This window comes from Vanacampus margaritifer, chromosome 1, assembly GCF_051991255.1.
Source record: "Vanacampus margaritifer isolate UIUO_Vmar chromosome 1, RoL_Vmar_1.0, whole genome shotgun sequence".
NCBI lineage: Eukaryota > Metazoa > Chordata > Actinopteri > Syngnathiformes > Syngnathidae > Vanacampus > Vanacampus margaritifer.
Window position 1 is genome coordinate 33,438,706 of NC_135432.1, and position 26,941 is coordinate 33,465,646.

General features: G+C 39.0%; 1 protein-coding gene across 4 annotated transcripts; it reads left to right on the plus strand.

The window, feature by feature from the left end:
• Positions 1 to 4,264: 4,264 nt before the first annotated feature.
• Positions 4,265 to 26,926, plus strand: frmd4bb (FERM domain containing 4Bb). Of its 4 annotated transcripts, none has more exons than XM_077549749.1 (24): positions 4,265 to 4,476; positions 10,133 to 10,198; positions 10,506 to 10,600; positions 10,716 to 10,808; positions 12,678 to 12,762; positions 13,006 to 13,062; positions 13,169 to 13,191; positions 13,759 to 13,842; positions 13,947 to 14,012; positions 14,239 to 14,296; positions 14,566 to 14,652; positions 15,612 to 15,688; positions 15,833 to 15,971; positions 16,041 to 16,182; positions 16,316 to 16,449; positions 16,933 to 17,049; positions 17,358 to 17,586; positions 17,667 to 17,720; positions 17,811 to 17,949; positions 18,090 to 18,257; positions 21,502 to 22,277; positions 23,388 to 23,526; positions 24,297 to 24,422; positions 26,235 to 26,926. In XM_077549749.1, exons 2-23 carry the CDS (start codon positions 10,133 to 10,135, stop codon positions 24,418 to 24,420), a joined length of 2,952 nt encoding a protein of 983 aa, XP_077405875.1. In that variant the 5' UTR covers positions 4,265 to 4,476; the 3' UTR covers positions 24,421 to 24,422; positions 26,235 to 26,926. The 4 variants fall into 4 exon arrangements, with proteins under 4 accessions (XP_077405875.1, XP_077405886.1, XP_077405874.1 ...); XM_077549748.1 differs by lacking the exon at positions 4,265 to 4,476 and adding an exon at positions 9,372 to 9,507; XM_077549760.1 differs by lacking the exons at positions 4,265 to 4,476; positions 18,090 to 18,257 and adding an exon at positions 9,371 to 9,507.
• Positions 26,927 to 26,941: the final 15 nt, after the last annotated feature.

Sequence of the window (26,941 nt, forward strand, 5' to 3'; positions counted from 1 at the left end):
TAATTTAGCATTTTTTCTTATCACAACATAAGGTATAGAAACACATTGTTTTGATAGCATTGTCATAAGTCCACAAGGGACATGTAATGTGATTATTTATATTATTATTATTATTATTATTATTATTATTATTATTATTATTATATAAAAAGCAGTGCATTATTATTATTATTATTATTATTATTATTATTATTATTATTATTATTATTATTATTATTAGCACAGCACTAGTAGTGAAGAAAAGGAAAATATATTGTGTGCCTAGGTGAACTCTTCAATTTATCAAAACGAATACCGGTAGTAGTAAAAAATTTACAAAGATTTTTTTTGTTTTATGCTTTTGTGCTTATAATTCTGTTGGTCTCTTGGTGCTATTTCACACTTTTACTATAAGACTTTCTTTTTACACAATTATCTGTACTTAGACTGTAAGTATAGCCACCATCTGCTACTAACACAGAAACGAAAGCAATTTTACGTCGATGACCTGTCCCTCAAGTTTAGACACCCGCCGAACACTTGGTGGCAGTATAAAGCAGTTAAAGCCATGTTGAAGGCCACACTTGCCTCTCCTAGATGGAAAATCAATATTTGCATTTACTCATCCTGAAGAACCGGTTTAAGTTATTGCCCATGCAAATATAATACAATTGAACCCCGCAAAAAAATGCACTCATAAACGCCACATCTTATGTCACAATGGTTATAATGCAGGACATGTAACTGTTGACAGGCAGATATAGACAAGACACATTCTGCTTGTTGTTGATGAATAGAGGCACTCATTATCCAAAGCCCCCAGTTGAGGGAGGCCCCCAGACTTGGACTACAAAGCCCTTTGTAATGTGCTCAATTGGGAAAACTATACATACATTATAAATAATTCATATTTTACTGGCAGCCTCAGAAAAAAAAAACACTATAAAAAACAGTACTGAAATCACGTGATTCTGACAGGCATACTGAAAATGTTGCTCCTATATGCTGGCATGTACAATATCCAATAATAATTCCGAGTGTCGCCCTTGCTCCAGCTTTTCTGTGATGACAGAGCAGAGACGCTGTTTGCAGAGTATTAATGGGCAGTGACAAATGAGCAAACATGGCTGACAAATGAGTTGAAATCTAAACAAACAACACAAATTAGACGGCTACTTGGATGTGAAGGGGGAGGCTGGTGTCACGAAGCTCCAAACTGAATACTGCTCGGAACTTATTACATGGTCTACTTTCTGTGTTTCACTGTCAAACCACGATACGAGAAGGAAAACCAAGACAGCATCAGGATAAGGGTATTTATTAGCGCTACCGTTGTTCAACACATTGTTTATGAAATGACAGGAATGCGTTCCTATTTTTTTTCCAACTGTCACTAGAGCAAAGATCTGGGATTTATTTATGTATTTATTATTTATTTGGCCTTCTTGATGCCAATGTGAAGTCAGGGCTTCTTTATCCCAGTGCAGAGGAGGCCCAGAGGGACGAAACCAAAATCAGCACAATAAAAAGTACCTCCAGTCAAGAGTATTCTGATTTCCCTCACTGCTAATGACTCATCACTGTCAAGACGCCACACTTTTCTTGCTGAAATCCCATCTCTAGAGTTGTAGCTCATGAACAGATATGAAAGGTTGTCAGTCAAACACATGGGAACATAAGCAAAACCAAATTGCTAATAGTTAGTAGTATATATTTATCAAAAGATTTGTATGGCACTCTTACAGTTGTCAGAATGTGGCAAAAGCTTAAATTCCTAATGAGGGTAACGAAGGTCTTTTGTTTATGAGCGTGTTCTAGGAGGAGACTGACTGGACAGATGGTTCTGGGGGATTTTAATGAGATAATTATTCATGTCTGATATCACAATGCCATGAGCAAGGAGGGGGTGGGGTGCTGGGGAAGCCCCTGCAGTCAGCATAGGGCTCTTTGCATACAGTACGGCATTGGTGTCTTGTGATATGGAAGTTATTAACTCAAATTGTGTGTTTGCAACTTCACTGAAGCAGTATTACCACGGAAATGATCAGTGGAGTAGTTGTAATAGATAGTCAGAAATATTTCAGGAGCATCAGCACCTTGTTGTGAGACCACCAAATGCAACCCACCAGCAATCTTAATCAGCAGTATTTTGTTGTTTGTTTTGTTGTTTGGTGGATGTTTACCAGTTTTCCAAAGCCACGTGCACATAATTAGTCCTTGTTTTCCTTGCAAGTCGTAAATGTCTTTTGAATTTAGTCTGCACATCATACTTTATGAACAACCTGTTTGAGTCACTTCAATGGAATAAAGACACGGGATAGCTATTGAAGCAATTGCCATGGCAACATGAGGGGTGGCCATGAGAACTGTGTCGGTAATATACAAAATACATTTTATAACACGTTAAGCAAATAAACCCGATGGTAATAACACAGATTTTAAAGGGGAAGTTGTTAGACATTATTAACATTTTAATTCTTTATTTCATATATTAACCATGTTGAAATGTTTTATAGATGTGTAAAGTAGGTGAAATAGTGTTGAACTCAGTATAATTTGACCTTAACCTAAGCTGGTACACCTTGTTTGGTCTAAAATTCCTTCTCAGTGTGCGAAAACACATTCTGTTCGTGAGAACAGAATTTGCCTCGAACACACACACACACACACACACGCACACACACACACACACACACACACACACACACACACACACACACACACACACACACACACACACACGCACACACACACGCACACACACACTGACTCTGTTGGCATCATCACTCACGGCCAATCAAATTGGCCAATCAAATTGGGAAAAGGTGCCCTGGGAGTGTATTTTGTCTGGAGATCGGCACAGCTGCAAATCTGTTGTATAACGTGTTTTAAAAGGCGTTTCACTTTCCAAGCTCGATACTATAAGAAGCCCTCTCTCCCAAGGGAGGGGGCACACGGACACTCTGAAATTCCACCTCATACGTGATGTTCAGTATTCCTGTGACGGGAGAATTCTCTGTTTAATAAATCATCCTTGCAAGGTGTTTTTTCTTACAAGAAGTCTGTCTTCAAATTTTTGGAACACGCAAAAGAGGACAAATTATTAGCCCTTTCAAAGTCAAAAACATTTTGGTACAATATGTTCTATGCAGCCCCATTAGTCTAAATAAATTTAGCATTCTTATTAATGTTATGTTTGTGCAGGAAAATGAATTAAAGCGGTAAAATCCACCTGTTTTTATCCCTCTTAGGGGACGACCATTTTGACACTTGCTATCGACTGAAAATGACATCACACTTGTTCAGGGCTCAGGTAGCGACCAATCATGCCTCATCTGTTTTTTGAAGCTGAGCTGTGAAGCTGTGTGATATAATTTTCAGTTTACAGCAAGTAGCAAAATGGCCACGGCCATGAGATGGATAAAAACGGGTGCATGGAGTTTGCTGCTAATACGCTAATTCATATTCCACAAGTGCAATATTAGTAGGATTGGTGATTAGACTAGTGGGGGCTCATACACCTTATTATTGGAAAGGACATTTTCGGGTTGACGTCCCCTTTTATAATATTATTTTAGTTATTTTAATTGTAAATGTCTTTTAGACACTGAACAATGAGGTCCAATAGTTGTTGACACACAATCTGTATAGCCTAATTAAAGTACAATATACTGTGTATACTGTATAGGCTATATATATTACAGTAGTCCTCGGACGTGATTTACACTGTTGGAGATGAATTTTTTGGTGGTAGTTTCTAATATTTTGGTTACCTGAAAGTGTCAAAATGGGCCTATAAGAAATGTTTTGTCAGTATGATGCAGTTGATTTCTATGTTACTCGAAACCACAACGACATTTATTAAGACAATATCATTATGGGCTACTTGTAGCTAAGTGCAGAGGCAATGTGGTCCAGCTCCCGTGGACCTTATTGAACTGTGCTGCATGTTATATAAAGAAGTCTCCAGTAGGTGTAAAAGGTAGCAGTATAGGAAAGAGCATGACGTTTGAGAGTACATTTCAGTTGCGTGTTAGAAAAAAATAATATTCAGCAGTGTGCGTGAGTGTTTCAAAATAGTGTGTATGAAAGCGTTTCAGTAGTGTGTGTCGGAGGTAATCCTGAATTATGTCAGTCCACGTAATGAGGGATGCAGAGCACATGCATCCTCTTGGCCACTTCACTTGAGGCCATTCACCGGGAAGCAGGCTGGCCGGCAGCTGCTGGATAGGGGGGGTGATGGAGGGAAGGAGAAGGAGGGAGGGAGAGTGAGGGAGGTGGATGCTACGCTTGTTCACATAATAGCCGGCGGTTGAAGGCGTGGCGCGTGTGGCTCGATACGAGGCGCGTTCAGCACCAGCAACACGCCGAGGGGATGAGCATGGACGGCGGCTGTGGGGCGACTCCCTTGCACGGCGAGCGCAACCGGCGGGACGGCTGACCGGCATGCGGGGGAGGCTTTACCTTATCTACTCTTAAGGATATATAAACGCAAAGGTAAGAAGAGACATGTTGAGATCATGGAGCTGATACACGCCTCTTCTGTAACCGGCTTCGAGGAGACAAAAAGTAGACCCCGGCAAGAACGTGCATGATGAACCTACAACCGGTTGGGTTTGCCGCCCCAACCTGAGACACGCGTGTTTCGCGAAGGGAATTTAAAAAAGAAAGAAAGCGTTTATTTGACATGTGTGTTTTGAGACAGACGCACAGGTGGAAACCACCCATAGACTTTCGCACATGCATTGTTCTCTCAATGAGGTGGGCCAGTCCCCATACTGTTATCCAGAAGGAGGTGGGTAAAGCACATATTAGGACGTTAAGGCAATAATTGCTCAACTGAGCGAGAGTGTTATTTAATGCAGTCATATTGGCAGTGTGAGTTAGCGAATTTGTAAAAAAAAAAAAATGGTGGATGAATCATCAGTTTGACAGGGTTCTCTTTCCAGCGTTTATTTAAATAATGAATACTTTGTGTTTTGTATGTGTAATTCAATTTAGAAAACATGTGAAATTGTGCAATGTATGATGTAATAGTGACAGGTTTTACATAGTCGCAAGTCCTGTATTAATGTGATGAATGCATTTTTATTTGTACAGGTTAAAAAACAAAAGTACAAAAGTGCAAGCTAGACAATTGACCTACTGATGTTATCTCAGAGGAAAAGCACAGTCTGAGTGTATTTAAAGGGTTCACAAACAGGAAGTCTTGCTTTGGTGGTTGTGTCTCTTGGACATATACGTATGTCCAACTTTGTTGTGTTTCCTATTTGTTGTAGCGGATGTCCTGCGTCATTTATCAACTTAGCTGACTTTTGTGGGCATTTGTCCCAAACATATACATACATACTTATAGTAAAACAATACACTTAATTGGGTGTCACCTTCCATTGCACATCTTTGTTGGCCAGTGTACTGTACAAGGCCTGCAAGGGAGGGAGGCATGCTCTTCTGAATATTGGCTGTTGGCTATTGCTAACCCTCCATTTCAGAATTACAGTCCTTCTAAAGATGGCCTTAAAACAAAAACAAAGATATCTGAACTGAAGCCTTAGACTATATCTCTTACTGTATGTGGGGAAGGTATATAATATGGTATCAGCAAGCTCTCCTAATAATCAATATACTGTAACTTCTGATGAAGTCGATATCACATCGTTGTCCTGATATCATTTCGAATAGGCTGAAGGCCCTGCAGTAAGTCACTGCAGTAGTGTGTAAGGACCTGTGTCATTGGTTGTGCCAGGACTGTCATTGAGGTGGCTCGGACTCACTGCTGCATGTCTTCAATGATGCGTCTAGCCCATTTTGTAGAGGCAACATTTGGAGCCAGCTGCACTATTATAGCACACATGTGTTGCCATGGACTGCATAACAACTGGATTTGTGGAAATACAATGTTCCCCTTGGGTTACAATGGTTAATGCCAGCACATAATAGGACACAGTGCAGTACATTGACTAAGTCTGAAGATGATTCTCAACCAAAAATGACCCAGTTACTGTGTTTCTTCGCCAACATGCATGCATTTGCTTTGAGTCCTTTTATTTTGTTACATCAATATCACCCAACTCAACTATTTCTTGCGACTACAACTGCTGCTTTTCCATGCCTTTTAATTGCCCTCTAGGGATAAATAAAGTGATTGATTGATTGTTTGAACTCGACACAAGAATGCCCATAGCTGAGATTCGAAGCCTAAACCTCAGAACTGTGATGGAGCTTGTGATATATAATGTAGTGAAGTACTTCAAAAGAAATAACAATCTAATCAAACTAATGTATTGCCTTTCTTCAGGTAAAGATGTAGCTGATATCTGGTTCTAAAACTCAATTTTGGTCTTGGTGTAATGACAGAGGCTGAGGAACTATGAAGCCTCTGGGTCATTGCGTTCAAATATTTAGACTGTCAACAAGAGATACAACATTACCTTGAAGGTGGATATGACATCACTTTTTATTAGTTTAGTTTGAAATAGTAAATCATTTGGGCACATAGTAAAATTGGCATGTGAATGTCACCTTAGGGTCTGCTTCGTTGTGACAGTTTGGCTAACGGGTGCTGATTTGACCGTTACAGTCACTACTGGTAAAATATTTTTATACAGTATTTGTAGGACAAATACAAGGATGTCCTTTTCAGGGTAGGCAGAAGTTACACACCACGATGACATCATTGGCATGAATCTCTCTGCCGTGACTCCGCCCCCAATTACTCCATCAAAGATCCGCATTTTCCCCACGCAGAGAATTTCTAATGACATCATCTCAAGCCTCACGTTGCTTTCCTGGACATCACACGTTCGCAACATGAGGTGATGGTTGATACTTAGCTATTGACTTATCGATCTCTGATCAGGGATAGGAAGAAAAATACTTCAGATGTAGTCATCATCAGGTGTGCAGAGGAGCAGGTTAGTATCAGGTGTCAAAGGTCCGTTACATGAGCCACCTAGCGTGTTAGATTGGGGCTACCTCAAGTTACATCCATCCTCCATTTTCTATAGCGCTTATCCTTATTCGGGTCACAGGTGAGCTGGAGCCGATCTCAGCTGATACACCCGGAATTAGTCGACTATCAATCCCAGACTTATTTTCCTCGCAAACTGTAAAACAAACATATTGCTTTGGGAGGATGTGTTCTCAAATTGGGTGTCTTCAAGAAAACAAACACTCTTTTGTGTAACACCAACCGTCATCAATAATGCATGAAAAGTTGAAACAGAGATGAGACAGGCTGCTGTCTGGACAGGCCTGAATAATGACAGGTTAAATTTTCCGGCTTGTTTTTTTTATTTACCTTTCCGACTTTATCTTTAGCCATCACGAATGGCACATTGACATGTTTTTATGCTGTGAGCTTTAGAGGCAGGGTTGGGAGAGTTACTTTTAAAATGTAATCCGTTACAGTTACAAGTTACCTCCTAAATAATGTAGTTAGTAACGTAATTGAAGTACCATAATATTACAGTAATGTAACTGGATTACTTTTGAATTACTCCAATATTGAGTATGCTCATGAAGACAAAATAAAAATAAATATCACCACAATATATATTCTATACAATGTGCTATTTGCGGGTGATAGGGACCCGGGCAGCCTACAAATAGCAAAAATCCTTGTGTAATTAAAAAGCATGTAGGCTATTGATTGATTGATTGATAAATTGATTGATTGATTGAAGGCCATATGCTGTTTTCGAAATGTCACTGAAAGCAACCACACTTCACAGTTTGATGGATGGATGGATGGATGGATAGATAGATAGATAGATAGATAGATAGATAGATAGATAGATAGATAGATAGATAGATAGATAGATAGATAGATAGATAGATAGATAGATTGATAGATGATGCGTGACATCAACTGCAAAATGAACTTTTATCCCAGTCACAAGTTTAGCCGTGTATATGTTGTGCATGATGTTTAAATAGTGAATTGGTGGGAGGAAGATTTGTTTGGAAGGTGTAACTCACATTATGGTTGTAGGCTAGCGGGCTAGCTAGCAAGAAGCTACAGCGCGTAGCATGCCGCTGGACTCTTAGCTCAAATTTTTGCTCCGAGTAAGTTCCAGTGAATACGGGTCGCCATTTCCTCCTCCCGTCCGTGATGCTTTTTTGTTCCCACCTCCCCGACATGTAGCAACGGTCCCACTCGTGCGTGCGTGCGTGCGTGCGTGCGTGCGTGCGTTCTCTCTCTCTCTCTCTCTCTCTCTCTCTCTCTCTCTCTCTCTCTCTCTCTCTCTCTCTCGCACTCTCTCTCTCTCTCTCGCACTCTTTTACACTCTCTCTCATCGTAGAAATTTTAATCCCTTGAAGTAATCCCCATTTTTAATAAATGTACCTGTAATCTGATTACATGTTTTTTCCTGTAACTGTAATGGAATACAGTTAAAAAAAAAAAAAAATTGTAATCTGATTACGTAACGGCGGTACATGTATTCCCTTACTCCCCAAACCTGTTTAGAGGTAACATAGCACAAATACAATATGCTAACTAATGGCACAGAAATGATCTGTTATGCTATTTCTGCACAGAAACACAACGACTGACAGTCCTTTTTCTTGACATGAAGGTTGTCCTAAACTCTCGAGGCCTTGCAGGCTTTTATTAGGGCTGAATGCTTTGTTGTCTGCATTGGTCTTGAACTGAAGATAACCACCATTGCCAATTGTTCGTATGCATTTGTTATTTTTGTGCATTTATCAGTTCTAATTCCCAGCCTGCCCCACGCTTCAGTTTGATATGGAATCTCACGTTTATGCTGCCATTGATAGGCTGCGCAGGGTGAGTCTGGGTCATGCCATCAGATATAAATAGCTAGCATGGCTGCAAGCACTGTGTAGGCCAACTGTGCAGATCTTTTCAAGTCTTATTCCTTCTCTTTTTATACACACGCTTTAATTCTTTGTGTGTGTCCCAGTGTTGTGTGCAAGTTTCAAGAGGCCATTTTATCACTAAAAGGAGAATACAATTGGCTGCAGCATCTAGTGGCCAGACTGGAGTATTGCATGCTACGTACAGATGCAAACGTTAGACCACATGTCACAACTTAATAAATCAATGTGATTAAACTGCAGATGCAGTTGAAATTAATTTGATTTATGTAGCAAACAGCTTTTATTTGAGACTACTGGAGATTATTTATCAGATTACATTATTCTGAAGCTTTAATTGAATAAGTGCCTGTTAGTGCAATAAAGAGATATACATAAGAATTGCAAGGGGTATGGCCTGTATGCACATTTGGGAAAAAAAGAGAATACGTGTAACATTAGATTCCTGTTCCTCCCTGAAACATATCCACTTATACAACGAGGCAGTCAACCCTAACTTGAGCAACTGTAGTCACGAGTTTGACCCGTCTCGGCCTCATTAAGTCGGCTGCCGAATTCAAGCCGTCGCAAACCCAGAAGCCATCAGAGTGTTTACCCTTCTTTTTCCGACTCCTGCAAGAAGAACGCAATGAAGGGATGAGTCAGGAATGCATCCGCTTCTGCGCTCTCCCTGGAGAGCTTTACCAGGTATGAGAGTCGCTCACTTCCCTATGATAGAACTGGACGAAAGAGAGGTGATCAGCCTCATTACGTCAGATAAAGGGACTGTCAGATCCACCCAAGGTATTTCGGATGTTGGCCTCGTCAATGTTTCATTTGATCTGAGAATTTGATGCACTGACAGCACAGCACTGTTCATTGTAACACCGCAACGCAAGGAAAATGATCCCAATGGAGCAAATGTCATTACAGTTATTTGGATTTGGACAAGTTTGGCTGTGCAGGTTGGAAAAGTCTGCAGAAACTGTTTTGTTGTTAAAATATATTTGTTCACTCAAAGGCTAAGAAGACTTCTGTGAAATGCTAAAATGTGAAGTAACTCAAATCCTTCTCCAGGTTTTTATGGCGACAAATCTTTGGGACAAAGGTTTCATTGTCATTCATGACGTTGATATTTCTTTAAGAAGGATCACTGCATTTACTGCTCGGGTATTATTTCGCTATGGCAACTGTAACATGAAATATTTCAGTCTCACTGTGTCTGATATATTTCCGTCTCATACATTAGGTTACGGCTTTTATTAAAAAATGATGCCTGTTGGGTGTTGAAGTTAAAGAGCATGCTACAATTTCCTCTTTTGTGTCCCTGCAGATGACCGAGGGCAGACTGTGTCAAGTGCAGCTGCTGGATGACAGGAAGCTGGAGCTGCTGGTTCAGGTATGAGTGACGTGGAGATGGTCAATATTTGTATAATAACCGAGAAGCCTCGCTGTGCAACCTGAGAGGAGATTCAGGTCAGCAATTTGTGGAGCGTTCACACCCAACTGTGCATAAAGCACCTCACATCGACTTCAAATGTATTAAAGCAGTGCATCACTTCAATACAAGATGTTTAGAGGACATTTATACAAGACAGCAGGAGTCAGTGAATTATACACAGAAGCTGCTGTACTTACTTTAATTTTGAGGTGAACAGACTTCAGTATGGAAGCTGGCATTTAATCTGAACAATCTTCTTCCACAGCCAAAGCTGCTGTCATATGAACTCGTCGACCTGGTCTCGTCCCATTTCAACCTCAAAGAGAAGGAATTCTTTGGACTTGCGTTTTTCAATGACAAGTATGTAAACTGTTGGCCTGACCTCTAAGTACTTGCACTTGTCGGTATATTTATTGCTGGCGATTCTTAAAAGAGAGCAGATATGTTTACTGTGGCACTTCGCTTGCTTTTGTAGTGGTCAGTGTAAGTGGCTGCAGATGGACCGCAGAGTTCTTGATCATGACTTTTCCAAGCGGCCCGGCTCCATTGCCCTCAACTTTCTGGTCAGGTAAGAAGAAGCCTTCACATGCAGGGCTAAAGCTCTCCAGCAGGGTGCAGCCCTGTATGGTGAGCAAAATAAAACGGCAGTAGGCTAGAAGCTAGGCCTACAGTGTGTTCTCGGTTTATGACGGTCTTATATTGACATTTGTTGTTTTATGCACAAAGTGCAAAGATGACCCGATAAATCAGGCCTGTAAAACTTTTTTTTTAGAAAGGCCTATAACTCTTAATTATTAATATTATTTTAACTTTTTTCTCTCTGTAGTATTTTGAGATTGTGCTGATGAAAAGTGCATTACAGATTGAATGTATTTTTATTATTATTGTTAAAGTAATTCCTAATTCATATGAAGTACCAAATAAACCTTAACATACATATCAAATATAACAGATAAAATAAATTTTTAATCTGCTTTTGTTTGTTACGATTTTGTTGATGTTTTCCTTCTAATTGTTAAATTATTTTGTTTAATAACAGACATAATATTTTTTTTATATTTTTAGAGAGAAAAAAGAGATGCATAACATCATCAAAATAATTGCTTTGACCATGGGAAGACCTCATAAGTCTGCATTTCTATTTTTCATGTTGTTCTACGGAAGCCCAAAAGTATAATAATTCAATAAATAAAAATGACAGTTTGGAAAACAAACAAACAAAAGAAAACCCTCAGATAAATAACAGACAATTATGTAATATGGCCATTAAATTGTAAAATGAGGTATTAAGACTATTATAAAAAAAGTGTTCATATGTAACAACTATTTTATCATGATTAAATATTTCATAATGATTTTTTAAAATTAACATTTAATTATTATTTTAACGTTTAACCTTTTAACAATGTCATACTTTGTAAAAAATAATGACATTTAATTTATTTTCCAAGATTTTATAAGATAAGAAAAGTCAGTTTTATTTCATAATGTCCTTTTCAACAATGGCCTTTTTATTTCATAATGGCGTTTTTCAGCGTAATAACTTGGTCTTGTCAATCAAATCATATGAGGCTGAGCCAGTTAAACGAATGCAATCCTGCCATATTTTCAGAAAAAGACATATTGATATAATGTTTTATTTATTGTATATTTAAGTTTTATTACATAGCTCCATTCTCAAGCAGTAAGCATAGCATCTAACAGAGCTAGAATTGTACTCTCGAGCAAAAACTTTACATTAGCATTATTTACAATCCTGTTAATTGAACCCTGTCACTGTTAATAGTGTAATATTAAAATTAAATTTGCATTTCCACAAAATGTAACTTTTTTTGTAAAGGATTTATCCAGAAATTTTGTTTTTCTGTAACAGGGCTGCATCAAACAGCAAAATACGACATGATATGACAAGTAAAACATCTCATTAAAAACATGTACAGTTTAACAAAGCTAATTCTGTTTTTTAATTAACTGTATTTCTTAAAAACATAGAAAAAGTAGGGATGTTCAATAACCACTTCATTTTCAAACAATACCAGTATAGTCACCAATACCGATACTAAGAACAGATACATCTAGTACTTTTGATGCATAAAATTTCCCCCCAAAAACAATGATAGATCCTTTTAAAGGAAGACCTATATGCTGATATAGCAATTTTCCTTACCAATGCATGAAATTAATGGAAATGTTCTATTCTTCTAAAGTCTAGTTTCTGATCGTAAAACGGCCACACCATCGCGAGTACCTTTACCTTGAAATAAGGGAGAAAAAAAAATGAGCTAGTTTTCAAACTAGTTGGTGCCTAAATTGTCCTGCAATTTTGGAATGACCAATATTAACAGTTAGCATAGGCTTGTGGCAGACTATGTATTAATCACTACCTGTAGCTTGAAAGAAATTTCTGTTGACAACTTTGTGTACTTATCTTTCATAGATTCTATGTGGAAAACATAACACAGCTCAAGGACATCATAACAGTGGAGTTATTTTTCCTGAATGCAAAATCTGCTGTCTACAATGTAAGTGTTTTTTATTTTATTTCACGTTGAAGGCAATAAAAATCAAGACTTGGCTGAAGCCACCTGATGAGTCATTTGCATGCCGCGGGGCAGTTTTCACTTGCTTAGGAGGAATGCATGTAAGAAAGCAGAAAAACACCGGTTTGTTCTGGGAATAGGCTGATACTGAGGCCGATAGCGAACCGTTTAAATGTGGAACACCGAGTACCATCTGTTCATCCAAAATCCTTGTTTGACTCACAGGGGATTATAGAAGTGGAGAGTGAGAATGTCTTCAAGTTGGCAGCAAATGCTTTGCAGGTTGGTGCCTTTACTACTCGCTTAAACCAAAATCTTAATGTTTAAATCATTTAAAGAAAAGCTGAAGACCAATGATAATTTTCTTCTTCTTCTTTTTATTTACCAGGAGTCCAAGGGAGACTACACAAGGTTAGAGCTTGTTTTTATCAGATGGGCGATAAGTACTTACTGGCAGCAGCATAAGTTAACTGTGATCTTTTAGCAAAAACACTCAATAGGTCACTTGTTTCTCAAGAGCCAGGACAATAACAATCAATAGCAATGTAATGTGAGGCTTACCGAAGTGCGCCGAGAAGCTCACACCCGTCTACTAATGAATCTCATGGTGCTGATAGAACCAAGACATGACATGCCAGGAGGGAGCAGTGAACAGTTTCATGTCCACCAAATAAATATAGAAAATCTAATGAGATCCAATACAAGAGTTGAAGCTTTATGAAGATGTCTTGAATGATACTGTCTGATACTGTGTATCAATTCAACAATATTGGTGTAGAAATGCACTGTCATACTGAGAGGTGTGATGGAAAATATTCTAAATAAATCATACTTAACATAATAATACCAAAAAAGTGAAGAGTCAGAATCAAAACATCAAACACGTTTTGTGGCTGCTAGTAGGTAGTGCTGAAATGCAAAACATAGCAATAATTTGACGTTGGCTATCATTCATTTCCCACCTCTTTTCTTCCCTAGCGATGAAGCCACTCGAGCTGACTTAAAGAAACTGCCCACTCTTCCCACTAAAGTCCTCAAGGAGCACCCATCATTTGCGTACTGGTATGCTTTCAGGCCATTCTGGATTGTGATTAGCAGCACACTTATTAATGTATTCCAAATTCACCTTAAATACATTTTCTCTCGCTTTCTTTATGCTAATGAAGTGAGGATCGAGTCATCGACTATTATAAACAGCTACGAGGAGTCTCCAGAGGGCAGGCCATTGTGCAGTAAGTGTTGAAGTTAAAATAAAATATTGATTTGTTAGAACACTTTCGACATTAATTAATGTTGGAATGGTTTCAGGTCATTAATCTTTCTCCTCCACGAGCTTTCCTTTTTACTCTTGCCGGAATCCCTTTTCCCATCAGCTGGTAGAAATCAATCAATATGTGCAGCCCAGTGAATCACACAGAATTCCTCCTGTGTTTGTAATAAAAACACTTTTCATCGTAGGTATCTGACGCTTGTGGAATCCTTGCCCACATATGGTGTCCACTATTATGAAGTGAAGGTAGGCTTTGAGCACAGTCCTTGCACTGGGAAGTGAACAGAGGTGGCAAATCCAGGTCCAGAAAATAAATACCCTGCCACAGTTTAGCTTTAGCCCCTGATGCTAACGAGCTTGCTCCCTAGCAGGTAGCCTAAATGAGCACCGTGGGAGCTAGCTAGGTAGCACCTGGGGCTAAAGCCAAATTGTGGCAGGGTTTTTTACTTTCTGGACCTGGATTTGCCACCGCTGGAAGTGAACGGATGTTGACATATTTTTTTCTCTCCTTACAGGATAAACAAGGTATGCCATGGTGGCTTGGGATCAGCTATAAAGGCATTGGCCAGTATGATCTACAAGATAAACTGAAACCCAGAAAGGTAAATAAATATCATCTGACTGTTGTGGCTTTAAATTGGCTTGTCTGCAAACATAACATCACAGGATTGTTAGTGGGCTGAGTCATCATTTCAGATCCAAATGAACTCAAGGGCAGGACTTTTTATTTTATTTTTTTATTGCTAAGTATCATTAATGTAAAGTGTTTCTTTATTGGAATGCACACGTCAGCCATCTTAACTTGCCAAGTGTTAGAAGCAACCATGTGAGTGATGCCACGTAGTAAGACGGTTGGCATGCGCACTTGTTTCCAATAAGAAGTGGAAATATGATTTCAAACGTGTCACATGAAGACAATACATTCTGGTGGATTGCACGCAATGTTGCTGTTTTAATTTGACAGCTGCATTGTGCAAGTGTCTGATGGCTGTCTGGTTGGGAGGGGAGAAGAAGGGAGGGGAGGGAGCTGCTGACGTCAGAAGTAAAAAGAGGGATGCCTTTGGGCGTTGCCATGCATGAGAATACCTGAGGAGGCAAGTCAGGAGCTGACCTGGCACGGACATAGTACAAGTTTGTTTTGACAGTGAAGCCAGAAAGGATTTCATAACTACAAAATAGGATCTGAAGTTGAAGACACTTTGTAGTGGTAAGAAGTCGAGTTTTTATGTTTTTTTAATGCATAGAATGCGGTACTTTGAAATGCAGCTCTTCATGTTGTCACCAAATACGTGGAACATTGAAAAAAAATCACATGTTTTGAGGTTTGTGTGTCATTCACTGGACTAGACATGCAGTTAGTCACAAATGACTTGAAATTGGAGCACCTGGCTGATGAGCCACGGAACAAATTAGTGGAGTAGGATTGTGTCATGTGGGAGTCTTGTCCCTTCGGAACACCTGTATTGTTGCGGTCCTGGTACACCAGACTCCAATGACGCTTACTTGGTCACATTAATGAGTGATTATTTGCTGTGTGCATTTTCTTTTTTGTGACTTCCAGCTTTATCAGTGGAAGCAACTGGAAAATTTGTACTTCAGGGAGAAAAAATTTGCAGTGGAGGTTAATGATCCACACAGGTGAGCCCATTTCGGATTTTTTAAAGCTTATTTAAGGTAATTATTGGTTTGTTTGGCATCACTTATGTTTGTAAGAGATGAACCAACTCTAACTGAAATCTGAAATATGACACACGGTTCACCACTGACGTCTTATTGCTTCAGGAGAGCAGTAACCAAGCGCACCTTCGGACAAACTGGCCTCCTCATCCACACGTGGTATGCGAGCCACTCTTTGATCAAAACAATTTGGGCCATGGCCATTAGCCAACACCAATTCTACTTGGACAGAAAGCAGAGTAAAGTGAGTGTCAGAGTTATGAAAAATTTCACACAAAATCTCAAAATTATAAATACCCGTGCTCCGTTTTAGGCTAAACTCGGAGCCTCCAAAAGCTTGGAAGAAATTGCCATGGATCTCACCGAGCACGCAGGTGCAAAGATGAACAAACTTGGAGAGTCCCTCATGAAAAATAACTTGATAACAGCCAGCAATGGGAGCTTGGTATCGACAGGTTGGCAAAATTCATAAATACTAAATATTTAAGAATTAAAACATGGCCTGCAGTATTATATCAATCAACAGATTATAGGCGTGAAACAACTTTGCAAATATTCAACTTTCATTTCATTTTAAACATTTTCCAGGTTCTGGAGACTCTGAAATGAGTGAGGAGCAGAAGAAAGAGAAACTCTCTGACCTGAGAAAGAAAGAGCAGGAGATTCAAGATATCTTGGCCAAAAAAACTAAGGAACTAAAGAAGATTTGTCTTAGGGAAGCGGTGAGCTATTCCGTATACTCGTCCTTGTTTCTTTGGCTGACAACTTTTTTCCCTAGCTGCTATTCTTGTATCCATGAGTAGCATTATGCTTATTATGACTGCATATTACAGAATATTATATACCAGTAAGGTAAGTGATTTGGTTATGCCATAGCAAACCATCAATATTATTTTGATAAAAATAAAAGCTCAAGGTCAGAATACTTGATATTGTTGTTTTATCCTGCATGGAAGTCTCGTTTTGAAGCAGACACTTCAGCAGTGATCCATATCTTTGGCTTATTGTGGTTCCATATACATGTATAGTTTAAGTGTTAAAAACAATTTATTTTACTTGTTGTCATTGTAACGTGTCACATATCTGGATGAATGGCCTTTGCTGGATGTTTTCTGTCTCCAGAGGCCCCCCAAAGCGTTTAATTAAATTGCTGTATGATGGATTGTTTCTGCTACAGTGTCCATTTGAAGTGTTTGTGTTCTCAGGAGCTTACTGGCAAGCTGCCAAAGGAGTACCCTTTGTCTTCAGATGAACGACCACCACAGGTTAGGCGACGGGTTGGCACTGCTTTCAAGTTGGATGACCTTTTCCCTTACAATGAGGTCTGTGTTTCACTTTAAGCCTACACATATATTTCTCTTTGGCCGACATTATTTGCCTTTTAATTCAATTTTAATTTATTTTTTTTTAATTTAAATAATTAAATTACAATTTAAATTTTTTTTGGGGAAAATCTAATTTAAATTATTAATTAAAATATTAACTAAATAAATAAATTATATTAATTGTGGTAATTTAATGTGGTAATAATTTGGTTTAAATGACAATCCCAGATGATTACTGTAACTTTACTTAATGTAAAAAAAATAAAAATAATAATAATAAAATGGCCTTTTAACATGTTTTGCAGGATCCTTTCCTGAGAAATCTGGAGAGCAGATTTGCCCTCCAGCAGAAGATTGTGGAGGCAGCTAAAAAGCTGGCCAGTGAGGCAGAACTGTGTAAGACAGTCAAGAAAAAGAGGAGGAGAAATTGTTTGGATGCTATGCACAGGCTTCAGCAGATTGAGAATGAGATGAACCATTACCGAATCAAAAAGGGGAAAAGACCCACCCAGCGAGCCTCAGTAATCATTGCAGGTTTGTAGCAAGTGCAACTAAGGAACTGTCAAAACTTTCATGATTCTGCTGTATTTACACTAAGCATCCTCTTTGTCCAGATGAACTCATGCGATCAGACTGCAGCTCTTTGTCAAGCCTCCCGTTGGAGGATGGTGAGCTTGGAAAAACTCATCTTTGCGAAGTATCCTGCAGTAATGCCATGTTCAGATCATGATTTCGCGCTGTCCTATTTTTGTATTCAGATGACTCGGATAGTGCTAGTCAGCGGCCACGGTCACAGTCTGTGCAAGACTCCCCTCAGTTCAGTCCATTACGCTCACTGGGGGCAGAATACGATGTGGAGAAGCAAACATCTCCAAGGGAAAATAACCACAACACAAGGTGAGGCTTCATCCGACCTATTTTTGGAGCACTCATTTTTGACATTTATTGCTTTGTCATGTTTAAAGCCTTTTTCTGTTGCACTCATATCATTTCTGCCTTTCTTTTGAATCATCACCCTCAATGTCACACCCCTTTAGATTAGCTTTTGAAGGCCAAGAGAGTTCCCTCTACTACCACAATCCAAGAGAGGCCTCCTCAAGCCACAGTAGCCCTTACAAAACCCTCCCCAGACCTCCCAGAGACCCGCGTAGCATGCCCCCCACACCGGTTATGACCCGCAATGCCTACAGCAGCAGCCAGCTCAGGTTTGGTCATGGTTCCCCAGCACTATTATCCATCGCTGTGTCGCTAATTTAAATTGCCATTCAAACCCTTGCACTGAAAAAAAAAATCCAACCTATAGAATTTACCCAATTACTACTGTAGATTAACAATCTGCAGCCACTTTAATTGGGTACATTTTACATTGTGGGTAAATATCATACAAATTAAGTAATTATGAAGTACTTAAATATGTGTATGAGTTTACCTAACATGTTTTATTACATTCTACAACCAATTACTAATTATATTTGGGTAAAATATACTCACAATTTCTTAGTATACTTACTATACTACTACTGAAAATTACGTAACGTGATATGAACGACAAAAAGTTATCACAATTAAGGAGGATCAAATTATTTCATCATATACAACTTAGTTCATAGAGTCTTCATGTACGAAAGCTCATTGCATTCACCTGGAAAAAAGAATCCTGTTTTTCTGACAAATTTTTGGGGGGTAATTTTTTTTTCTATTTTTCTGAATAATTTTTTTCTGTTATACTAAAAAAAAATTCTGCCATGAAAAAAAATCCTGAAAAACAAGAAAAAAAATTCCCCCAAAAAACAAGAAAAAAATATTTAGGAAAAACAAGAAGAAAAATCACTCATAAAAACAGAAAGAAATATTTTAAAAGAACAGAAAAAGAAATATTCCGAAAAACAGAGCACCAGCTTTTGTTTTCCGGAGTATTTTTTTTTTCTCATTTTTCTCCCTCTGAACTCCAAGTGACTTGTTGCAGACTCGCTAATGGCGGACCCTTTCCCGTATGCAATACGCACGCTTCCGTAGAAACTTAAATATTAGCTTACTAAAATCATGCCGAACGATTGACATGTTCGTATACTTACATGCTCCATAAAACGATATACCTTGCTTACATTAGAATGAAAAAGCATAAAACATTACCAATACTGCGTGCGTTACTAATTATGGTACATGCTTTTTCTTAACTGAGCCAGTTAGTCATATAGTTGAAGGTACGTTGGAGGTATTCCGGAAAGTGTCCGACATTAGCGAGTCTGCAACAAGTCATTCAGAGTTCAGAGGGTAGGAAAAAAGATACTCCAAGAAACAGAAGCGTGTGCTGTTTTTCAGAATATTTTTCCGTCTTTTTGAATAATTTCCCCCGTTTTTCAGATTTTTTTTTTTCTGTTTTTCTAAGTATTTTTTTGCTGGATTTTTCTTTTTTTATGAGAGAAAAAAAAATCAGTAAAACAAAAAATTCAGAAAAACTGAAAATTAACTCTTTGACTGCCAGACGTTTTCAGAAACGAGATGTCGCCAGTGCCAGCCGATTTAAGCATTTTGACTGATCTTTCAAGGTCCACAGAAAATGTTGTGTTTGGACTATGGAAACACACATACTACCAAATGAAAGATTGAACTCTCATCTTTCATCAGAAAAAAAAGTTTGTTTCTACCTTATTCCGTTCTTCAGTAATCAACAATAGAAAATGGTTAGTTTCACCGAAATGCTCTGTTTTGAAACAAAAAGCGGAGAAAAAGAGCTTTTTGTGAAACGATGTTATTTCATGCACTCTAGTGAATTGTACACTTCTTTTTGTCCATGAATGATGCCACAAACATCTAAACAGTGCTTTACTTCTGTAAAACGCTATCACCAACAATGAAAAAGTGTTTTTTGGTTGCGAAATACGTTTATTTCCATTCAACAGTGTAACAATTTGACAAAACAATTTCGCAAACTATTTCCAAATGTGTGCAACTGTGGTACTATATACAATTATGTGGATGTTTCAAATACAGTTTTTCTTTTTGTTCTTTTTCCTTTATGACGTCGTCATAGCCGCCGCGTCAACGCTTCCAACTTCGGCGTCAACCTCGGAGTCACCATCATCATCATCGTTGATGATCATCGTCGTCATCAATGTGCTCTTTAGCGTTGGTCGATGCCTTTCGTCTTTGAAAAAAATTCCCAAGTGTGAGCTGCTTGCAACCGGTCGCCATTGTTCGCTTCCTCAGCCATCTAGCTCCGCCTCACGTCTTCTACTGCCGCATCAATGCTTCCAACCTCGGAGTCACCATCATCATCATCGATGATGATCATCGTCGTCATCAATGTGCTCTTTAGCGTTGCACTGCTCGAGCGTGAGCTGCTTGCAACCGGTCGCCATGTTCTCTTCCCTTCCCCAGCCATTGTCCCCTCTCGCTCCGCCGCACATCTTCTACTGACGCCTACCCAATCTTGTCAAAAGAGAGTCATTGCTGCCATCTAGGGGCCAAAAATAGTCATTAGGCTAACTAGATCTGCTTGAAACTTTCATCACAGCTGGCCAAGGCTTTCCTCCACCCGTTTCCAAAAAAATAATAATAATAATTGGATTGGCGGCCCTCCGTAGGTTTTTACTTGACGTCTTTTAACGTCCATGGCAGTCAAAGAGTTAAAAAGGTCCCCCCCAAAAACTTGTCAGAAAAACAGGAGTTTTTTTTTTCACTTCTGTATTCACGATTGAGAAAATAAGAAACCCTACGTATGGTGCGTACATTATGTACGTGCGTAAATTCAAATAGTACTAAAACACTTAGTTCATAAGTAGGTATTAAAATACTTACATACCAGAGTATTTCACGTACATGCATAACGTAACGCAGTCACTCCCTTGACCATATGTTATAGGAGGAACCTACCCACAACTGCTACGTGTCGACATGGCTGAGAAGTCACTGTTTGTGAGACCAACTACTGTCACGGTTTCATAAAATAAAATGTCAAACATATTGAAAATACAAGCAGTAAAAAGCAGCATTTATACTTGTGAATAAGTAAGAGTCATTGTACTTTTTAGAGACGGTTTGTGCCATCAATCGCAGTGTATAAAATGGAGATCACTCTGATTGGCTGTTTAGCTAGAAAATGCAAATCATTCCTCCACTGGGCGTAAGACCTCCGCTGGCCGATGACGTCACACTACGGAAACTTCGTATGTGATGACGTATGGCAGCTGGGTATATTTTACTACATTATTCTCTGTAGGTTTTATTCAGTTTTCATCGGTGACACTTTTTATATATTCGATAGTGTAATTTAAATTGACCCTGTATTTGATCATTCCTTTGCTGCCTAATGTCATCAGGTAAAATTTTGATGATTTTTGTGGATTATATTTACCTCTCTCCAAAATAATTTTTTTTACAGTGCATGGTGAATGTTCCAGTATAGCAACTATTAGAGTAACACAGCAAGCTGTGTCCTCTTTCCAGGTGCGAGGGCTTTCCTCATGGTTTCAGAGCTCGCAGTGGAAGTCTGGAGTCTCAGCCTCAGCTGAGAAAGGACACAGACCCGGAGAAGCCAGTTTTCACCTTGTCACCAGCTCACCGCAGCAACAGCACAGAAGTGTTGGAGGATTGCTCTTCCTACACCAGTCAGTCCAGTCTGGATTTCTGCGGGCCTGCCACTTCCCACTACAGTACATTAGATTCCCGAACCTCCACCATGCATCGTCTCCACCGCAACGTGGAAGTGTATGGAAACACAGGGAGCATGCCCAACCTGGTGCAGCATCATTCTGGTTGTAGTTACGCCTGTGAGACCTCAGCACACTATCCGCCCAGTGCCTACTACGTCTCCGGCTGCCCGTGTCCAGACATGGAGCCGTACGTTAACGGTGCCTACGTTTATGAGAATGACGTAGAAGGCCACTACAACGTCAACCCCTCGTATCAAATGAACGGCTATCACGGACACGACAGATTCCGGCATTACGGCTCGGACCGAACTGACGGCCTTTCCCAGAATCCCTACGCGACTGTGAGGCCGCCGCGGAGCAGGGATGGGCCCAGAAATGAACTTTTGGCCAAGAACATGCAGAAGGCTAAGGTGGCAGAACATCTGAGAGGGTGGTACCATCGGAACCGTGGCCCCAGGGAAGGCGAGAGGGCAGGATACGACTTTGACTGTGGCTCCCAGCTCAGCCTCGGCTACCAGACCATGCCGGCGGCATTCAGCCACTCCAGCAGAACAACGTCTTTCTCATCTGGTGAGAGGATGATCGCAAGTGGTTTATAGGTCAATGAAGACAGTGTCTACAAGAACCCAAGCATTTTTTAAATGGTTTATTCATTTAGGACACCACCTGTCCTTAAATCGTCAGTTGCAGTTTTTGTATCTTGTCCAGAATTGAGTTTCATCCACTTTGTGATGGAAAATAACAGTATTATTATGTAGACACAGTGCTTGGTGATTTAGTTTTGTTGGCTACCCTGACATTTGGGAAAAACGTATGTACCTCTGTATATACAGTATATTGCCTCACAATTGATTTACAGGTCATGCTCAGCACAAGTGTAGTGCAAAGCTTGTAGCTTTCTTTATTTTGGTTAGTGATAAACCGATATATGGTTCTTTTCAAGACCGATACCAATTATTAGTAGTCAAAGAGGTCGATTACCGATATTTTAAGCTGATATTCATTTGCAGCAAAAAAGAAAATATTAGCGTGAAAAACAACAACTTTGTATTTAAAACATATACAGAATTGACAGTTTTGTTTAAAAATTATAACAAAATTACAGGGAGCTTCCAGGGTCATCAGCATGTGTTAGGCTAAATAAAAAATTAAGCAAGTAAATAGTTCCCTAAAGTTTTCTACTGTAAATAAAGTTTTCCAAAATTTCAACATAATTTCTTAATTTTATTGTATTTATTTATTTTATTTTAAAAACAAAAAAGGGCAGTGAATTCCCAGTGTCTGCATCATCTTTTTTTGTATAAAGTGGAATTTTAAATAAATCCATAAATGAAAAGTATCTCACTGAGCAACAAATTTCAGCCACTAAATTGTCAGGTGCACCGAGGGTGTGTAAAAGAAAACACCGTTCCGCTGGAACACCCAGCAAGGCTCAGCGCAGTCTACCAAATTCCCAAGCAAGGTCAATTTGACTTGCATCGGCATGAAAATCAAGAAGTACCTGTTTTTACGCCAAAGTGTATGTGCGCTGTCCATCCTAAGTGTTTAGTATAATCATTTCAAGAAAATCTCACATGAATTAAGTGTCTGTTTCATCCATTGTAGTCGTATATATTTTTTTAATTCTGTGCAATGAAAGCATAAGACTTAAGAGTGCATTTGGTTTGGGCTGACTTGCAGTGTCCTCAGTGGAGAGTGCAGGGAACTGGCGCAACCAGCTGGCAGTCGGCCTGACTGACTACGACACACCCAACACGCCTCAATACTCTCAACATGCACTTCCTTCATCGCCATATAATCGCAGCCCCACACACAACAGGTGAGTGTTCCTTTTGAACGTTTGACTTGATTCAGGGAGTCAGGTAGCATCAGAAAAAAAAAAGTCAAAAGTGTGAAAGCTTGAATGTTCAAGGAGAGCTTAAAGGGGAAGTCAACACCCCAATTTTTAGGGGACAATAATATGTTATATTAGCAATAATATGTTTTATGCAGCCCCACTGGTCTAAATATGCTTTTCTGGTTAATATTGCGTTAGTGGAATAAGAGTTAAGCAGCAAAATCCAGCGGTTTTATCTATCTCGGGGCGGCCATTTTGTCACTTGCTGTCGACTGAAGATGACATCAATGTTGCTTAGGGCTTAAGCAACGATCAATCACAGCTCACCTGTTTTCTGAAGCTGAGCTGTGATTGGCTGGATTTTGCTTCTTAACTCTTATTCCACAAATGTAATTATTAATCAGAATGTCATGTTGAGGCTAGTGAGATCACATATTCCATATTATTGTCAAGAAATATTTATGGTTGACTTCCACTTTATAAATCTTGCAGCATGATGTATATTTGGTCCCTACTACAATAGGTTTTAACAATTTGAGAGATACTCAGCCTCTTTTTACCTCCAGCCTTTCATTCCTTGTACTTTCCTGTTAGGTCTTATTTCTCTTTCAAGGGTCATTGTGCATATTTGAATGGTGATCCTGTTGACCTCTCGATTAAGTGAAGAGTTGATTTAAAGTACAATGTCATCTCTACCGTTTCTTTCCTCCCTCCTTCAGTTTTGGACTTACTATTAATGCTCATGTGCGCAGATGTTCTCAAGAAAACAAAGTATCGGGCTCTGACACAAAGCCTAATAAATGTGAGTCAGTTGAGGTGGTTGGCGCTGCGGCCATTAGAATGGACGAAGCATCAGACAGCCACTCTAGCACTTAAGGGTGAGACCAAGCAGGCGGCTGTATGTCGTGTTGCCACTCGTGTCCATTTCTCCATCTTCATCAGTGTGCTCAATTGTTCATCTAATGAAATCATCTTTTTGTGTTGTGGTTGGATTTCCCCCCCTTAGGGCAGTGTTTCTGTATTTCACAATATTCACATACATGCATCCATTCTGTGGTAGTTTCTATTTAAAAAAAAAGAAAACAAAAGAAAACTTAAGGTTAGCATAGAACAACAATACTGTATGCTTTGGTTGCACAAACAGGATTTGCGATTAATTACACGTCACAGTTACAATTATGTCGGAGGATGTAATTAGCAGACAAAGCAAGCTAATTAAACAGAACAGAATTTTCCTCTTCACGCCACACATTTCCATGGCTACTTGCTGCTAGGCCCCGTTCATAGCTGCCCCCTAGGCTCATGAGGGGGGAAAAAAATCCTACACGCCCACAGGCTGTTTGTTTAAACTAGGGGCTGTACAGCCATGTGCCTGTTCAATTGGCTGCAAGAGGAATTTAGACAACACCCATAAAGGAAAAAGCTCAAGTAGAGCAATCTAAGGAGAAAATTTCACTTATACACTTTTTTTTTTAATTCTGTACTTTATATTAAAGAGGAGGAAATAAAAACAGCCTTGATCACTTGATCTGGTGGGTCTCCAGTAGTGTTAATTTTATCCGCCATTTTTTAATTTAGTCTCAGTTTTAGTCCAATTTCAGTCGCACTTGTTAGTTTTTATCATAGTTAGCCAACCTCATCCCGTTTTAATTTGGTTAATTTTTAGTCGACTGTAAATCTAGCATTTTAATCTTTATTTTAGTCCAAGAAAAGTAGTTTTATTCGTCTAGTTTTAGTCAACAAAAACTGTCAACGTTTTAGTCTAGTTTTAGTCAGGACAATCATTTCACCGCTCTATATTTTTTGTCAGCAGATTATGTTGAACATTTCAGATCTAAAACTATTTCACATAAAATTTTCTCTCATTTTATACTATGGCTCCATGCGACGAGCTAGTACGTTAGCCAGCATTAATTAGCGGTTGGCTTAACATTATTGTTGAAACGTTAATTAACTTCTTCTTCTTTTTTTTTTACTTGAATCTACCTCGTGTCTGGCTCATATGTCTGTGCATGTTGCGCTTGCAACCTGCAGATTTAAACGTTGGTGTGTCACATAACACTGTCACAGATGTGATAGATTAGCAGAGACAAGATTTGACAAAAATCATATAATATTCATCTCGTTTTTGTTCATGAACTAAAATGTCCACATAGATTTTAGTCCCGTTTTTATTAAGTAAATTACATTTATGTCTTGTCTTCATTAGTCGACGAAAATGCATACTGATTTAGTCCCATTTTTTGTTTATTAATGAGGGTTTTAGTCTAGTCTAGTTTAGTTTTATTCGGGTGAAAAATGTGTGTTGACGAAATTATTTTCGTTTAGTTTTCGTTAACGAAATTAACACTAGGCTCCAGCTACCTCCTAGAAAGCATTTGGTTAATATACAGCATGAATCAAACAGATGCCAATCTTTGGTAGGACCGTCATGTTGTGTAAGATTCACCCTAAGACTACTTTCATGTGAAGGTATTTTATTTATTTATTTATTTATTTTTGGTCACCATGGAGTTGCTTTGCATTCAGAGTTGTAAAATGACCATTTCACTCTATTACGCCATGCTTGCTTGTATCATCAGTCTGTAGACAGTGTAGATCTTTATTTTCATTTCTTTGGTCAAACATCAGGATAGCCTCAAATGATTGAATATGTGAAATATCTGTTTAATTCCAGTGTCTTTTTTCAGATTTTACCTGGGCAGCAGCTACACAAGCATCCACAGATGACAACCAAACCACATTTTTCTATCATACAAAAAGCCACCGCAAGCAGTGCATGAAGAGGATGGAGTTTAAACGCAGGCTTTCCCTCCTATGACTAACCTCTGAACCCAGGGTGCCTTCGATTGGGTGGATTGTAGAGAGAGGCAAGATGGACTGTGTCTCAAATTTTCAAAATGTTCCACAACCCCACTGACTTGTACTTGAGATATAAAGGCAACAATTCGTTTGCATTGAATCTAAAAAACATGAACTAGCTGCAGTCTTACACTGAACAACAGGTTAAAAAAACAAAACACCTGTTTCATAAAAACAGTCTTAAATCCAGATTGTGAATGTGACACTTAATGTGATATTTCATTAGAACATACCAGAATTACTTTCCTTCCTTTCTTTAATCATGGAATCTGTATGTACGATGTCAATAATGTTAACAGTTTGTCATTTGTCAGTTAGTGCCGTGATGTGATATAACGTGCATGTGGAGGAAATCCGTTTTGATAACAACTTTGATAAGAACCAGACCACTGCCATAAAAAACACATTTGTTTCCTCACACATTTGTACAATCTGTGTGTAGTTCTAAGTATCTTGTGAGGTGTCATGATGAAATATTTTCCACTGCGAAGGATTAATAAATACTCGTGTGACTCATAAATGGCCGCTGTCGCTT